We start from the raw sequence: 16,992 nt of genomic DNA, 5'->3' as shown, positions 1-16,992 counted from the left end.
GGATTTTTTTTCTTCTATTAAACAAACAAAAAAGAAGAAAAAAAAACAATTATTAAACTTGATTGCTCCAACCAGTTATCATAGAGTGAGGAGAAGAAGCCTTGCATGCGTTCAGCAATGTTTCTGTATGCTGAAGAGTCGTAGGCATCTAAAAGTGGTTGAGGAATTCCTGTAGGAAACAACAGGAGTTATTTCTTTAAGATAACAAGAATCTGGGTTTTAAAGGCAATGTTGATTTAACTGCACTGACACCATCAGATGAGAACAAATTTTGAACTGAATTGAGCTAGATAATGACACTCCTGCCTTCCGCAAAGCTGCTTAAAAGCTGAAATTGAATTTGTTTTATAATTGAGGAAATCTGCAACATCACCCTTATTTTCCCGTTTAATTTCTGTGAAGGTGCTTCGACAATCTATATTGTTTAAAGCACTACAGAAATACATGAGACTCGATTTGACTTTACCAGTCACAGCAAAACCTAAATTATGGTGTTCATAAAAGGACAGGACAAATGAGAAACCTACCTAAAGCAAAATTCTTCTCCATATCCATAATATCATAGACCCTTGTAAAAGTTTTGCCAAGCCGGTTGATGTTCTCTGGTAAGAACAAGCTATTTTGAGTCCTGAAAGGATGAAGAATGTCAAATTATTCCAAACATTGTTACAATAGTGTAAAAAACAGTACATAGAACAGCACAGCATATCCCTGTACACTATCTATGATTTTTTTTTCACCATATAATACTCCATATCAAATGTCTGTTTTTCTAGGAAAGGAATTTACCTGATGAGAGCAAAAAGGTTAGGCAGCAAGGCCTGCAGGGGCTCCGCACAAGGGTTTCTGTAGATAGGGGCCCCATCAGAGGTTGTGCTGACCACAAAGCCTCCTGCTTTTGCCTCCTCAGGATTAGCAGGCCAACGAGCACGCTTTACAACCCCAAGTATGGTGTTCACACAAAAACTAATCTGCCATTAAAGACAAAAGCAAAACTGATGAGATTAACAACAAAATCCAACAGCTATGCAAACACATTAGACTGCATGCATTCATTTGAGAAGTGGTGACACCTACCCGTGACCTGTTGATACCCATCTGATCCTCTGTGTCAGCATCACTGATCACCTGATCAGCACCAACATATGCCAAGAAGGTAGCAGGGTCCAATAACACACTACACAATACAAAATTAAAGGAAGGTTCAGACATCAGACAGCCTCAGATGCATGTACATAAACTAGATATCAGTGATTTCATATAATTATCATGTTAAATATCTGTTTAAATTCAGTAAACACCTGTCTGGGCAACAATATCCATTCATACCTCTTCATCTCCTCTGACAGCCACTGTGCAGTAACAGCTGCCATGAGTTCTTTTAGAAAGGCTTTCTGCTTGTTATAGTCTTTAAACTGATTGCTGATTAATATCAAGGCTTCCATAAGAGCACACTTCTCCATTTGTGTCAGCAGCAGCTCATTGGAGAACAACCTTTTCACATGCTCATACATCAGGTCGAAGCATGGCTACAATGCAAGAAAAATAATCTATTATCATTAGCATCCTAGAAGGGAATGCTAATATAACCTGTTTCTTTAGGACCATAACAAAAATTAAATATCATGTTTTGCACTGTAAAGAACTGTATTATAGATGCATGATTCAACATACCAGCATAAAATCTGAATAATCTCGACATATCCTAATGATGGAAGAACAGGCATGTCTTCTGAGATTCTTAACAGCTCGCGTTCGAGGTGCCTGAATACATGCACAGAACATCAACAAGACTTTGATTAGATTTGATTTAGTGAATGACATGCATTTATAAGTATGGGCACCTTACCTTGCATTCTTCAACCAATTCAAATGTGATTGAAGGAAATATCTAAATGCAAGTGAAAAAAAAGATATTTGATGATGATAGGATTTTAGCACATCTATCATGCACTAATTAATGACATACATGCTACTGATAAGTGTAAAAATAAATAAATAAAATCCTCAAGTGCGTCAGACAAGTTTCAGGGTTCTTTTTATAAATACAATAGCAGAGTGAGAACAGAAAATCCAGAGAAGGAGAGAATCCAGATTTAAACATGTTAGAGCATCATACTGATTGACTGATACTAGAAGATCTAGAAGATTAGAGAAGCAATGTATAGCTGCAACAGCTTAAAAAAATAAAAAAGAGAGAAATCATGTTTAAATTTTATTTGACACCCTAAATCAGTGGTTAGACAGTATTTTAGATGCACTTAGGTGCAGACACATTAGCAAAACTAAAAAAAATAAAAATAAAAATAACCCATTTTAATAGTGTAGTGATGTATTGAGCACTTCTCACAAAGAAGTCACTTTCTGATCAAGCTGCTTTCAGTTATTCAGCAGGGCAAAATGAAAATAAATTTAAAAAAATTAAAAAAGGCAAAAAGAAATATTATAATAATAAAATGAATAATTAAATTGACCTCACACACACAAAACTCCCAATTGAGTGTACTCCAATTGGAATGACAAAATTTTGTCTGCAAAAGTTCACTGAGCAACAGTACATGTGACTGGACATTTATTCACATTTTCATATGACAGATTATACATCTCACCTTAAAGAGTACTTGAGGCAGGAAGTGTGGTTGGTGTGTGACGAAGGGAAAGAGAGTGGATATGATGGTAAGAACACAGGACAGAATGAGAGGATCACTTGTCTCATAGTGTACAACCATCTGCAGCAGCTCCATACCCTCATCTATGGGAATTTTCTACAACAATGGGAGGAGGAAAAAAAAAAAAACATCTCAATGACAGAACACCTCTTTAAATCCCTCACTGCTGTACCATGAGAGAAACTGGTCTTACCTCCTTTTCAAGAATTTTGAAGAGCTGTCCAAACACACTTTCTGTGAAGAATGTCATGGCATCCCATTGAACCGCTGACGGAGACAGAGCAGAACAGACACCCTTCTCTGTTTTAGCTTCAGTAGATAACAATACTAATTAAGCAGTGTTAAAATGAACATTCCAGGGTTAAACAAGTCCCAGAAACACAATTTACAGCATTATGTTGATTACCATCTGTCGTTTATTGTCTGTGGTAGCCAGCATTGGTAAAGTTTAGTTTGTATTGCAATGGTTTTTCAATTGTGAACATATCAATGCTTTAAGTCCATGAATAAAAATGAATACAGACATATTTACAAACAAACATTTTGTTTATTATTGTGAATGACAATCTGTTCAGTTCAGCATGGGAGTCAAACTTAAATCTTGTTCCACAAGGAGTCAAAGCATAATTCCCAAATTATAAATGCAACCACACACTGAAATTGTGTAGGACAAGTGATGGATAACATTCTGCATTATAATGGTAAATCTTATGGCAGTCTTTTGAAGAGGTAAATTCTGCAGTTTACTGGTACAAGGAAACTATATTATGCAATATAACTTGTATTTTATAACTATTGTTATTGTAATTATTAATTGCACTGTTATTAATTGTAATTATGGACTATTTATTTCTACTTAAAACTTTTCTTCTTTTTGTTCTGCTCTTGAGAGTATGGCAGCCCATAGAACCACTTGCAGAAAAGTTATGAAATCTGGTACACAGATAGAGGACAGTCTTAAAATTAACCATAACACTGAGTCGAATGATATCCATTATTACCCATGTCATGTTTGAAGTTGGACATACTTTAAAACACACTGGTGTATTGTTACAAAACTTCCAAAACAAAAAGTTATGGATTTCATATCAACGATTTCATTAATTCATTTGATGCCGTGATGCCAAACTGCATCTGAGGGTCTACAAAGCGTTGACATACTGACACCAAACTTAGAGCATGTCATTGTTACCTCACACTGCATTACATCAATCTGTTAACAGCACTGCCTACTGGTCAAAAGCAATAAACCAGTTAATTATATTATACCAGTATATTTATGATTTTTCAGCCATTCTGACTAAAATTGCATTAAAATGACTTTAGTAACTAATTTTTGCAGTTGGTCTGATGCTTGCTGCCTTGCTTGCTTCTGTAGTGCTTGGCCTCTTAATTTCTGCTAGCAGCTATATGCAGGTTTATACTAGGATATAGAGATTATCAAAGACTAGTTTTGTCCAAAGTTTAGATTTATTTCATTTATGTAATTTTAATTAATTTATTTATTTTGAAGTGTCAGTTTTTGCATTATGATTACAGTCAAACCAGAAGACAGTAGGGATATAACAATATTATCAATAACGTGATATTGTAATAGCAAATAGTCTCAATATTATCATGGTCACATGGTTTGAAATGATAGGTCTTCCGGGCAAAAAGTGTAGTTTTTAAAATATATTTAAACTAGTGCTGTCAAACAATTAATCATGATTAATTGATTCCAAAATAAAACTTTTTGTTTACATAATATGTGTGTGTATTGTGTATATATAAATACAGACACGCATACAGTATATATATTTTGAAAATATTTACATATATTTTCATATAATTTATATTATATATTAATATATGAACATAACATTTTTCTGAAATGTATACATGCATGTGTGAGTATTTACATATACATAATAAATATACACACTGCACATATATATATTACGTAAAAAAAAAAAAAAAAAAAATAAGTTAAACAAAAATTTTCACTGCTTATTCTAACATAAAAGGTCTTTAAAGTGTTTTGGGTCATTATGCTTTTGCACAGTATCTGTCAAATAAACCAAAACAAAAGCACAATATGTCTTAAGCCCTTCATCAAGCCTGTTTTCGCAGCGCATTTCAAAGTGAAGTGCACACATTGTTCAGGTGATCAGCTCATGATCCGCTGTTTTCCACACCTCAGAACAGCTTCACAGTGAATGAATGCAGTGAACTCCATTACTGCATGTGCTGCCAGTTTATTCATTTTTATTTATTTGACAGTGCAGCTGTTTTACGATATATGGCTAATACTGTCATTGTTGTTATTGTTATTATTATAATATTCTAATTCTAATATTCCTAAAACACCAGTGTGAATGTAATTTAGACTGAAAAAGTATTCCACAAATAAAAAGAGGGTTGAGTCCCCTTTAAAGTTTTGGTACAAGCCAATTCACTGACATTTTTTCTAACTTATGTTTTCTTAGATAAGAACATGGGATGGAGCTCTTAATTTTGAACTCATAAAGTGCATTAGATAGAATAATTTAAATTAAAAATGTACCAAAAAAAATAAATAATCCAAATTCTTCATGTCTTTAAAAAAAATGCAATAAATTTAGCATATTCTTTAAAAAAAAAATGCATATTATATATTATTCTTATTATCTTATCGTGAGATTTTGATATCATTACATCCCTAGAACACAGAGATTTTTTTGTTACCCATAATCTAATTTAAACCTCAAAATTCAATTAAAAAAAACCAACAAAAATAAACAGGAATATATATATATATATATATATTTTTTTTTTTTTTTTTTTTTTTTTTTTTTACGTATTTCCAATTAATTTCCTGCGCTGTTCATTTTGACCATAAATAACATAAATGTGACTATATATTAGTTTATACTATTTAGCTTTTTCAAATAGAGTCCACAATTAGTTTTTTATTTTCACATAGCAAGTGCTGTAAAAGTCACCAAATTTCATTCAAATTCCAATGAAGTTATGATTTTTAAAAATCCTAAAATTTTTGGGGGGTAAAATGACCAAACACCAGAGGGTTAAATAAAGTTTGGTATCTGGCATTTTTTGAGGTTTAAGAATTATCTGCTTTGTGTCTGTACACAACCATTATTTGGTCAAACATTATGTAATCTTTGCATTGAAAAATCTGTGTTTCCAATATACTGAAGGGTATTTATCATAATACCATAGAATGAGATAAATATAGAATGAGAAAAATCGCAGCACAATTCCAAAAACTGCACAAACGTTTGGCAGATGAAAGATTACCTACCATGATAAAGTCTATTAATAGTACTCACATGTTGTATTTCCAGTATCTATTGGTGTGCAGATCTGATACTGCACCCATTCCCTTGCAATACGGAAGGCCTCAAATGGGACAATTTTACAAGCCAGACGAACTGCTTCTCCCTGCTGAGCCCTGAAAGCTGTTTATGGGAAAAAAATAAATAAATAAATAAATTGTTCAGGGGTTAGCCAACCCATTGTAAATGCAGTTTTATTTATTTTAAATAATTTGTTCTTTGCCTTTTTTTCTGTAATTTGTTTGATGTTTGAATAACCATTGAAATTAAAGCATTTTAATGAGTAACTTCATGTCACTAATCAAATCAGCTGGGTTGATTATACAATGTGTAGATTATATGATGTTTTATTAATTTATTATTTCCAAATTAAGTTTTTTTCAGTTTAAATTTTTCTGGATTCCATTTTTTTGCTTTTTTTTATTTGCTAATTTTTAATGGTTAAATATTATTAATCAAAAAGCATATCTAATTAATTAAAATCATGAAACTTAACATCAATTTAATAAACGTTTAACAAAAATGACGTTTTATATTTTCCCTGCATATGTTTTATTGTTACCAAATTCTGTTTTAGCATGTCTAATTATTCGAATGCATAAAAACTAATTTATTAAAGTTCATTCTTAAAATAGCCTTTTGAAATGTTTTTTTTTTTTTTTCTCAGAAATTCTGTGTTGTGTATTTAAATTTTTCTGGTTATCAAATGAAAGCATAAAACATTCATTTCATTAATCTTTAATTACTGGGAAAAAAAAAAAAAAAAAAAACTTTTTTTTTTTAATTAAAGCATGGCATAAATTTGGTGTGATTACTACATTTTAATAATTTTAGTAGTAGTAGTAGTAGTAGTAGTAGTGATAATAATAATAATAGTAGTAGTAGTAGTATTTACTTTCTACCGTAATATATTTCTGGCACAATGTCTTCAAGTTAAACCAAACTTTTATTTTGAAGGATTGCCGTGAATACCTTTACATTTCTGTGTGTATATATGATATGATGCTAGTTTTACTCAAATGAATGGTGAAATGGTCGTGAATTGACTCTCAGAGCAGTTCTGAAGATGTTTTTCATTTATTTATGTCTTCATTTAGTGAGACGACACTGAAACCATTGTAAGTCGCACACGCTTCAGTATGCATGTATTAAACAAAACTGCCGGTGTTCGCCATTTATTCACAGAGTAAGACACACAGAACATACAGGATTCATATTTAAATAGTAATTTTGAGGGTTAATATTCACAGATACTAGTCCATATCACGATTTGATTTAAGTGTAATACTGTACTTTTGATTAATTCATTCAAAGTTTGAAAAATTCCATGACATTGCATGCTATACATTAAATTTCGTTTTTATGACTGGATTCTGCAATTCCGTCCGCGTTTTCCGCATCACAGAAATCACTGGGCCCTAGACGTGTGCATTCGATTACCAAAATTACAACTGGACAAAATATTTAAAGAATAGTACCAAGAAATTTATGTTGGTAAAAAAACGTTTGTATTTGTCAGTCAACAATTAAAAAAATAAATATTTAAATAAATAATAAAAAATCTTTTTAAGCACACTGATGTAATAACATTAAATTAAGCTAATTAGTTACTAACTAATTATATCTCACAATTAAAGGAGCAGTTGAAATCTTCATCACTATCAAAGTCCACTCTAGAGAATTCACAACCTGGACAATCATTCTTGGAGGGAAATCCAGTCTGTAAACAGCAAACAGAGCAGTTAAGTATGATATGAAGCATTATTCAAGTCTGCTCTGTCTGGTATACACGACACTTACTTTAACAAGATTGATCCTTGCTGCTCTTAAATATATCGCCATCTGGCCAACTACAGGATCCTTTGATAAAATTTCATGTCGGAATAGGTTTCCCCAGGTCATTTGCGTGGACGACCTCAGAAACTGTTTTAAATAATATAGAAATAATTAATAAATATGGAATGCATAGTAGACCAAATTTAGCAAAAAATTAGTAGCTATAATGCCACTCAACCTGGCTAGGATGTGTAGTGAAGGCAAAAAGAGCTTCCATGTATTTATCCAGATTAACAGGAACTTGTACTTCAATATCGGAACCCTAAAGAGAAATATAAAAATATTTTAGTATTTTTCATGAGAGAGAAAAAGATTGCTTCAAAACAGTGATGCATATGCTTTAACCTCACCACTAAAGAGCAGATTTGGCTACCCAGGGCACAGAGAACTTGACACAGCCTCTTCAAAAAAGTGTATCTTCTTTCCACAATGCCGCCTGATGATCTGAATTGTAAGAGGGACAGTTGTAGTTTTAACTAACAGAAGTAAACTCAGTTATTCTAAACTAAGCTTGCCAGTTTCAGGAGAAAATGAGAAAACTCACTGGTTACAGAGAGCTGCACCACCTGCTGACCTATATTAAAAAAAATAAAATAAATAAATAAAGAGCAGTGTGTAGTTATATAAATAGTAAACAGTCATTTAGAGCAGGGTTCCTCAAATTCGGCTCTGGATGGACACAGAGTTTAGTGCCAACCCTGAAAAAAGATCAAGGCTTTGCCCAAAAGCCGCTCTAACTTGTTGCCTTTCTGCCCTATCAGGCAATGACTTGCCAGGCAGCACAGACTCCCAAAACTGATTTAGGAGAGGCTTCTAAAAATTAATGATCTACAATGAAATAGAAAATGGTTTGATGATAACCAAGTTAAAATTTAACTATTACAAAATTTATTTATTGCTAGAAAGTTATCAAAACTGGAAAAAAGTTAAACAAAAACATTTACACACAACTGAATACCTGTCACAAGTTTCAGATGCCACTTTTATTTAATTCATTCATTCATTCATTCTCAACCGTCACAGAATGACATGCACAGGAAAGTGGGACATTACAGGTAGTGAAAGATACATCTATGCTGCCTTCAAAAAAATGATCATACTGTATTATACTGTACATCACAGGATGTGACACAATCATTGGATTTGGACATGCTTTGTTGCCTTCCTAATGTCACATGAAAAGTAAGCCTTTTTCAGCTTTTGGACGCAGCCAAGGACTTCAGAGTTACTAAAAAAATTTTAGTGAGTTTGATCTGGGATTGAGCTAAAACCTAGAAGACAGTGCCCTTCCAGATTTAGGAACCCTGATTTAGAGCAAGACGTTTACTCACTGTGCAGCAGACAGGATGTAGTTCATGGCAACTTCGTCAAAAAGTACCATGAATGGCTTCCTCTCCTCTAACTTTCCCTGTGGAAAGTACAGAACAGGTTGGTTGTCTATTTTGCACCATTAATGTTATTAAAAGAACTTGCCAGTCAAGCTTTATATGATTTTTACGGCCTATTTAAATGAGCCTTCAATAAGTTCAGTTTATCCTGTTAAAGCTGATTCTGTCACATTTTACTACAAGAACAAATGCAATGATGGATTGATGCTTTTTATTTGCTGATTAACTAAATGTCTTAATAAATAATGCAGCCAACAATTGAAAATTAGATTTTTGAGTTTCCCTATACATGACAAACTCCGAGGTTAACACAACATGCACAATAAAATAATTTTAAAAAGGAGAGAGAAATAAAACAGCAGGATGAATGAATTGAAAAAACAGACATCATAAATTTCTCACAACTGTCTGTATCTGTGTGATTTCCATTCAGTCATGCTAACATTGTTTTTTTTTTATATATGAGGCACTCTCAATCATTGATTCAAACCACATAAAACAAATCAGCGTTGATGAAGTTGATTAGGATCCTGCACAAGGCTCAAATATATGCCCTAGCCCGGCCCTTGTCTGACAGCTTATCAGAATTCTTGGCTCGAGTCTGACCCGAGTCCGTCTTATTTTCCTCTTCTTCCAAAAAACCTACACTACTGTTTCAGCTATTAAAATGGTTCAGTTTTGTATATGAAAAAGTGATTATAATTTGTTTAGTTTTTCATCAAGTCAATTTAGAAAAAGCATTTTTTGTTCATTAAGTTTTTTTTTTTTTAATATGACCAAGTAATGACCAAGCGACCAGCACCAGACAGTGAGTTGATCATAGCCTATGTTTGATCAATTAAGCCTTCTCAAATCATCACGACTTGCCTAAAATAAAATCTATAGATAGAAAACAGTTTAACCTACATAAATGCATTTCACAATCACTTGCATTTTTTTTCTTACAGTAGAAACAAGTAGAAATATGCAGTAATTTTTTGCTCATAAAGGTAAGAGTAATACATCACCCGGAACTGAAAAGTGTCTACTTTTACTTGTATGCACTCACAATATCAACAAAACGTTGTGCTTTTGTGAAATAAATAAAACAAACAGGAGTGCTTCACAAAACTGACCTGAAACTCTATAGAAATATATTCATTGAAAGCTTTAAATTACTATTATAAAACAAAATCATTCAAAAAACAAAAACTCTTTCAATTTGTAATCTGTAAATATGCATTTCTCTCTAAAGGCACATCCAAGTGGAGATGGCGAGTCAGGATCGCCAACTTCATCTTTGCGAAACTGACTCAATAAATAATTTAAATATCTCCTTACGGGCTGAAATCCAGGTCTCTAAAGTACATATTCAAGATTGAAAAAAAAGAAAAGAAAAACATACAAACTGCTGGTGCAAATGGCCTCTTCTGACGACATTTTAATTTCTTAAAGTTACCTCTCCATCAGTGGTGTAGGGATGGGCATGTATGGGATGAAATTAGACAAAATGATTTATAGATGCACGCAAAATTATCCATGTACTGCATAACTTTAAACAAATGCCTTTCAAAATTTGCAAATGTGCGTCACTACACTGGAACAAATGCTTTTCAACCGCTGTCTGCAGAGTTTAGAATTATATTTATATGCAGCATTTTGTTCAAATAGAGACATATTTGTGAATACAAATGTTATAGTTTGTATTAAATTATCATAATTTTTGCATGTAGCGATTACAATGTGCATTTGTGGATCAGGCGACGTGTGTTTGATTCATTTGAATTTTGAGACTTTCGTTCCGCCCTTTTAGCCTTGCCCAATACACACACACACAGCTCGCAATCCACACGCAGCTGAGCCAAAGAAAATCAGTGACCACTAGATTGCACTAGCCCCACTCACTTGCGCATTCCATTGTCTACAGTTTTTTGAATGTTACATTGTGTTTTCTTTGTTTCTTTTTGGTTTGGCTATTCTCCTCTGCCTGTAGAAATACAAAAAAATGTTTTATTGAACTTGTTCTAACTTAACTTGTTAAGACACAGAATAGCTTATATTAATTTTGCCAAACAAGAACTTCATGACAGTAGGCTACCTTGTTTTTCCTTCTTTCTGTAATTCAACGGCACATTGTCAGTTATTCCTTCCTTATATTATTATTGTTATTATTATTATTAAAAGGGCTATTATAGTCGCACATTTAAGCCATCAGTGATCACACGTTTGGCTTAAATGAGCTGAACACCTTCTTCGCTCGCTTTGAGGCACAAAACAGCTCCAATGCACAGAAGACTCCACCTCCTCCCGGTGACCAGTTGATGACGCTGACCCCGGACAGCGTGAGGAGATCCTTCAGCAGGATCAATGCACGCAAAGCTCCGGGTCCTGACAACATCCCTGGGCATGTACTGAGAGACTGTGCAGCAGAACTCACTAATGTCTTCACAGACATTTTCAACATCTCACTTAGTCCCAGGCTGTTGTTCCCACATGTTTCAAAACTACCACCATCATTCCAGTCCCAAAGAAGCCATCTCCATCATGCTTCAATGACTACCGTCCTGTTGCACTTACTCCCATCCTCATGAAGTGCTTTGAACGGCACCATATCAAGTCTGCCCCCCCCCACCCCCTCCCTGGACCCATTCCAGTTTGCATATCGGTCCAACCGATCGACCGATGATGCCATCTCAACTACCCTCCACTCAGCACTCACACATCTAGAGAAAAAAGACTCATACGTCAGAATGCTGTTCATAGACTTCAGTTCAGCATTCAACACAATCATCCCTCAACAGCTCATTCACAAACTGATCGAGCTGGGGCTCAACACTTCACTGTGCAAATGGCTGTTGGACTTTCTGACTGGAAGACCTCAGGCAGTACGGGTCGGCAGCAACACATCCAGCACCATCACACTGAACACTGGGGCAACCCCAAGGATGTGTGCTGAGCCCCCCTCTCTTCACTCTGCTGACCCACGACTGCACACCATCACTCAACTCCAACCTCTTCATTAAGTTTGTGGATGACACAACTGTGGTGGGTGTCATTAGCAACAGAGATGAGACAAACTACAGGAGCGAGGTGAGCCACCTGGCCGGGTGGTGCAGTGACAACAATCTCTCTCTGAACGTGGAAAAGACAAAGGAGATTGTTGTTGACTTCAGGAGAGCGCACACTCAGCATGTTCCTCTGACCATCAACGGTGCGACTGTGGAGAGAGTGAGCAACACCAAGTTCCTGGGTGTGCACATCACAGAGGACCTCTCCTGGACCGACAACACCGCAGCACTGGCCAAGAAATCACAACAGCGTCTCTACATCCACCGCAAACTGAGGAGAGCCAGAGCCCCACCCCCCATCAAGTACACCTTTCTACAGAGGCACCATCGAGAGCATTCTGACTAGCTGCATCACTGTGTGGTATAACGCCCGCAATGCGTCCTGCCGGAAGACTCTGCAACGCATAGTGAGAGTAGCTGAGAAGATCATTGGTGTCTCACTCCCCTCCCTCCAGGAAATTTATGGAACCCGTCTCACTCGCAAAGCCCTCTGCATCGCAAGTGATCCCACTCACCCGTCACACAGCTTCTTCTATCAGGTTGTCAGGAAGCTGAACTCGCTCCCGAACTTGCCCCCCCCCCGTCCCTCTTCTGCCCCAGGCACCACTGAACTATGAACCCCCCACCCCCCACCCCCACCAGATCCCACATCCCACATCCCCAGGTCCTTCCACCCCCCTGTTTGTTTACTGGTTTGCACTCTGTCTGCCATGTGCCTTGCGCTGCTTTTATTTAACTTTAATTTTTTATTTTTTATTATATGTCTTTTTTACATACCCTTATTGTATAGTTATATCTTATATTTTATATTGATCTAGATTTTTAGGCTCTACTGTTAGTGTTATCTGTATGCACCGGGGGTCTGAGAGTAACACAATTTTGATTCTCTGTATGTATGTACTGTACATGTGGAAGAATTGACAATACAGCAGACTTGACTTGACTTTAATAACGATATATTATGTGTGACATGTAACAGTAGTCATGCCACGTCACAACAGGGTGAGTCTGTCTACACTGGACGTAAGAAAACGACCACTGAAAATCATTTTAACTTTGGGCTAGCACATCATAAAAAGAACGAGGCATCAGTTTACTGTTGGTGTTCTGCTCCAATTTTATCACTTCTATAAGTTTGGTGGCACCTAGTGGCAGTTTCTACGCAAAGTGAGCTCAGAGTCAAGCACATTTCTCATGCAGTCAGTTTCTCGATTTTTGGATGCAATTTTGTTTTGTGTTAGTAAACGCATAATCTGTAAGTTAATTCTTTGTTACATAATGCTTGATTATATATATTTGCACATATTTGTGATAAGTTCTTTCAAAGCTTTGATTTGATGTAATTTTAGTAATAGCCTCTAGCTGTTAGCCTACCCCTTATTTCATATGGCATTCAATGTGCTAATTTTATTCTACTTTGACAAGACAACTTCTCTATGCGAGTCTGTTCACTAACGGAAGTGCTAAAATAATGTTCTGTTAATAGATGTTCAAACCTCATTTATTTATTTTTTGAGTTTCAAAACCCATATATGTACATATACACGTATATATATACGTATATATATACATATATATATACATATATATATATATATATACACATATATATATATATATATATATATATATATATATATATATATATATATATATGGGTTGTTGACAAAAGCCCGATTTGGAAGGTAATTGTTTCTCATGTGGACGTTTGTAAAAATAAATTTATATATCACCTCAGTGATAAAACTCATGGATTACGATGGCGATCTATTCACAGAGGAGGAGTGAGTTCTGTGATCCTACGAACCTGGGAACACCCTGCTCATGTGACCAGTCACATAATTGTCTGCTGTAAATAAAATGAATTTTATTTACAATATATTCTTATTATTGAGTAAAATGCATTCTTATTATTCCAAGCATATTTTATAATATATAATCCTATTTATTATTTGATTTAAATCTCCTGTTTAAAAAGATGCGCTATAGTTGTATATAATTATACACGATATAGTTATATAAACTATATAGCTGTTTATAATACACATTTTAAAACTGTATTGCATGTTTGCGTGCGTTTCTTCTCTTTTTGCTCCCAGTCACTGTGAGCAGTTATGAAGTATTATTCTTTTAAATACTTTCCAGCATTTCAAAAAATAAATATGTATGCAAATTACAATGAAGTACAACAGTTAATGTACCTTACGGTGTTTGGGAGTGCTCAAAAATGGCTTAAGCACAGAATTTTGAATCGAATTCTTCTTGTAAACTCAGAGATGTGGATTTCGGACGGCAGTTAAATTACCGCACAACCTTGGTGTTTGTCAAAAAACAGTAGGTAATTCGGCCGGAGATTTTTACGGGGGTGGTGAGAGAAAAACACCAACATCATGGATTCGGATGGCAATAAATCACCGACTACCCCCCTGTAAATGGTGAAAATCACTTACGTCCCACTGAGAAACAATTACTGTGCAAACAGGGCTAAAGACCATTTTTGAAGAAGAAATGCATATATTTATGCAGTGTGAAGTCTGATCTTTGAGAAAATATGAAGGGTCACTAAGTTCGTCAATTCTTTTATAGGTTTTTTTTTTTAAATACATTTTTACTGAATTGTACCATAAATTTACCCTATGGTGTAACATAGCTAAATGTAATTAAAAATAAATAAGTAAAAAAAAAACTCTTAATAATATAAAAAATAAGTATATCAAATTCCAGAGCATGCCCTTTTTTTACATAGCTCTAAATAGCTGACTTCCTGTTGGGCGGAGCCTATGACATGCAATACGAAAATTGTTCGGCCCAATGAGATCTATATGTGTACTGAGTTTCATATGAATACGTGCAAGTATGTGTGAGCTATACATCAAAATTTCTGACTGTGTTCCAGGGGGCGCCGTAGAGCCCCTGTGCAACGCCCGGGTCTCAGCCTCTGCAGCCTCCTAATGGCCACAGATTCTAAGTTGTGTGCAAATTTTCAAGAGTTTTTGAGCATGTTAAGGGCCCCAAAAGCCCCCAAAACTTTGACAGAAAATAAGAATACTTAACCCTAAATAGCCAACTTCCTGTTGGGCGGAGCCTATGACATGCAATACGAAAGTTGTTTGGATTGATGAGATCTATATGTGTACCGAGTTTCATACGTCTATGTGCAAGTATGTATGATATATGGCCCTCCATATTCCAGGGGGCGCTGTAGAGCCCCTGTGCCACGCCCGTGTATCAGTCTCTGCCCGGCCCTAATGGCCGCAGGTTCCAATGTGTTTGCCAATTTTCAAGACTTTTTAAGCATGTTAAGGGCCCCAAAAGCCCCCGAGACGTTGGAAAAAAATAATAATAATAATAAAAAAAAACCGCAAAAGAATAATAATAATAATAATAATAAATATAGCTGCAAGCAGCGATGGCGGGCTCAAGCCATCAGTGCAAACGCCGCACCGGTGGCATCAGGAAAACTGTGCCCAGCGAGCACATGCATTTACTGTAACTCTATGGCAGTCTGGTTTTAAGGATTCGGCAATTAAAGGGTTAATCCAAACCATCAAGACTATGAAAGACACACACAGAGAACAATACATAATACTTTAGTAACACTTTTTTATAAGGTTTCAGTTATTAAGATTAACTAACATGAACAATAATTATATTGCATGTCAATGTCAGTTAATAGTCAAAACTTAAAAAAAAATATATATATGTTAACATTAGTTAATGCACTGTGAACGAAAATCAACAAACATTAATAAATTCTGTGAAAATATATTTTTCATGTTCATTTACTAATGTTTACAAATTAGACCTTATTATAAAGTGTTACTAAAACATTTATTGAATTACACTGTGTGCACAATTATTAGGCATGTTGATATTCTGATTTTTTTTTTCCAAGCACATTTTACCAATTCCCAACTACATCAATCTTAATAACTACCATTAATTTTGTATTTAATCATTTATGAGTGATATATAATTGTCCATGAAGGCTGGACGAGAAAAACTCCTTATATTCAGGTGTGCAGAATTATTAGGCTTTTTTTTTACAGATGAAATGAGCCAAAAAAGAGTTTTAACTCGGACTGAAAAGTCAAAAATTATTAAATCCCCATGAGAATTATTCAAAACTATTGCAATATAGAAATTGCAAAATTTCGACATGACCATTGGACAAAAAAATGCTGACTGGGACAGTGGAGTTTGAAAAAAAAAAAAGGTGGAGAAAAGACACAAGTTAACTGTAAAAGAATTAAGAATTAAGACTTTTCAGAATAGAAGATGGAATAAAAATGTGCTCCCCAAACTTACTGCCAGATTCTGGAACAGGGTTCAGGAACCATTTTTTGACCAAAAAGCAAAATTTTTATTTTTGGTTAAGAGCCATTTATCCAAAAGGGCATATATATATGTGCTTGGAAAATATCATCTGAATATCAAGTGCCTAATAATGATGCACGCCGTGCAAAGAATTTTTAATGATTTTATTGATCTATAAGCATTTGTGAAATATTTTTGCCGGCATTACAGCTTGGTCTTCATCTGTGAGCTTATCTGTTTTACTGTTACATCATGAGTTGTGTAAATTCAGATAAATGTCATGTCACAGGTCAGTATTTAAATGAGTTTGAAATTATTATTATTATTATTATAAACCTATGCAATTATATATATATATATATATATATATATATATATATATATATATATATATATATATATATATATATATATATAA

General features: G+C 34.6%; 1 protein-coding gene across 2 annotated transcripts in view; it reads right to left on the bottom strand.

The window, feature by feature from the left end:
* The window catches only part of LOC109069047 (exportin-5-like), a 109,126-nt gene that overhangs the window by 37,491 nt on the left and 54,643 nt on the right, over positions 1-16,992 (bottom strand). The window contains exons 5-20 of one of the 2 annotated variants that reach the window (XM_042736308.1): positions 9,154-9,230; positions 8,367-8,396; positions 8,173-8,266; positions 8,001-8,084; positions 7,787-7,909; positions 7,616-7,706; positions 5,981-6,109; positions 2,863-2,978; positions 2,610-2,765; positions 1,850-1,891; positions 1,675-1,764; positions 1,330-1,529; positions 1,078-1,177; positions 790-971; positions 528-628; positions 73-169 (exon numbers count right to left, since the gene is read on the bottom strand). In XM_042736308.1, the coding sequence (XP_042592242.1) occupies positions 73-169; positions 528-628; positions 790-971; positions 1,078-1,177; positions 1,330-1,529; positions 1,675-1,764; positions 1,850-1,891; positions 2,610-2,765; positions 2,863-2,978; positions 5,981-6,109; positions 7,616-7,706; positions 7,787-7,909; positions 8,001-8,084; positions 8,173-8,266; positions 8,367-8,396; positions 9,154-9,230 (1,712 nt within the window). The remainder of the gene's footprint in view (positions 1-72; positions 170-527; positions 629-789; positions 972-1,077; positions 1,178-1,329; positions 1,530-1,674; positions 1,765-1,849; positions 1,892-2,609; positions 2,766-2,862; positions 2,979-5,980; positions 6,110-7,615; positions 7,707-7,786; positions 7,910-8,000; positions 8,085-8,172; positions 8,267-8,366; positions 8,397-9,153; positions 9,231-16,992) is intronic. The other variant, XM_042736309.1, reaches the window with a different exon arrangement.

Source organism: Cyprinus carpio, chromosome B13 (assembly GCF_018340385.1).
Source record: "Cyprinus carpio isolate SPL01 chromosome B13, ASM1834038v1, whole genome shotgun sequence".
Lineage (NCBI taxonomy): Eukaryota > Metazoa > Chordata > Actinopteri > Cypriniformes > Cyprinidae > Cyprinus > Cyprinus carpio.
This window is presented reverse-complemented; position numbering and strand designations above follow the sequence as displayed.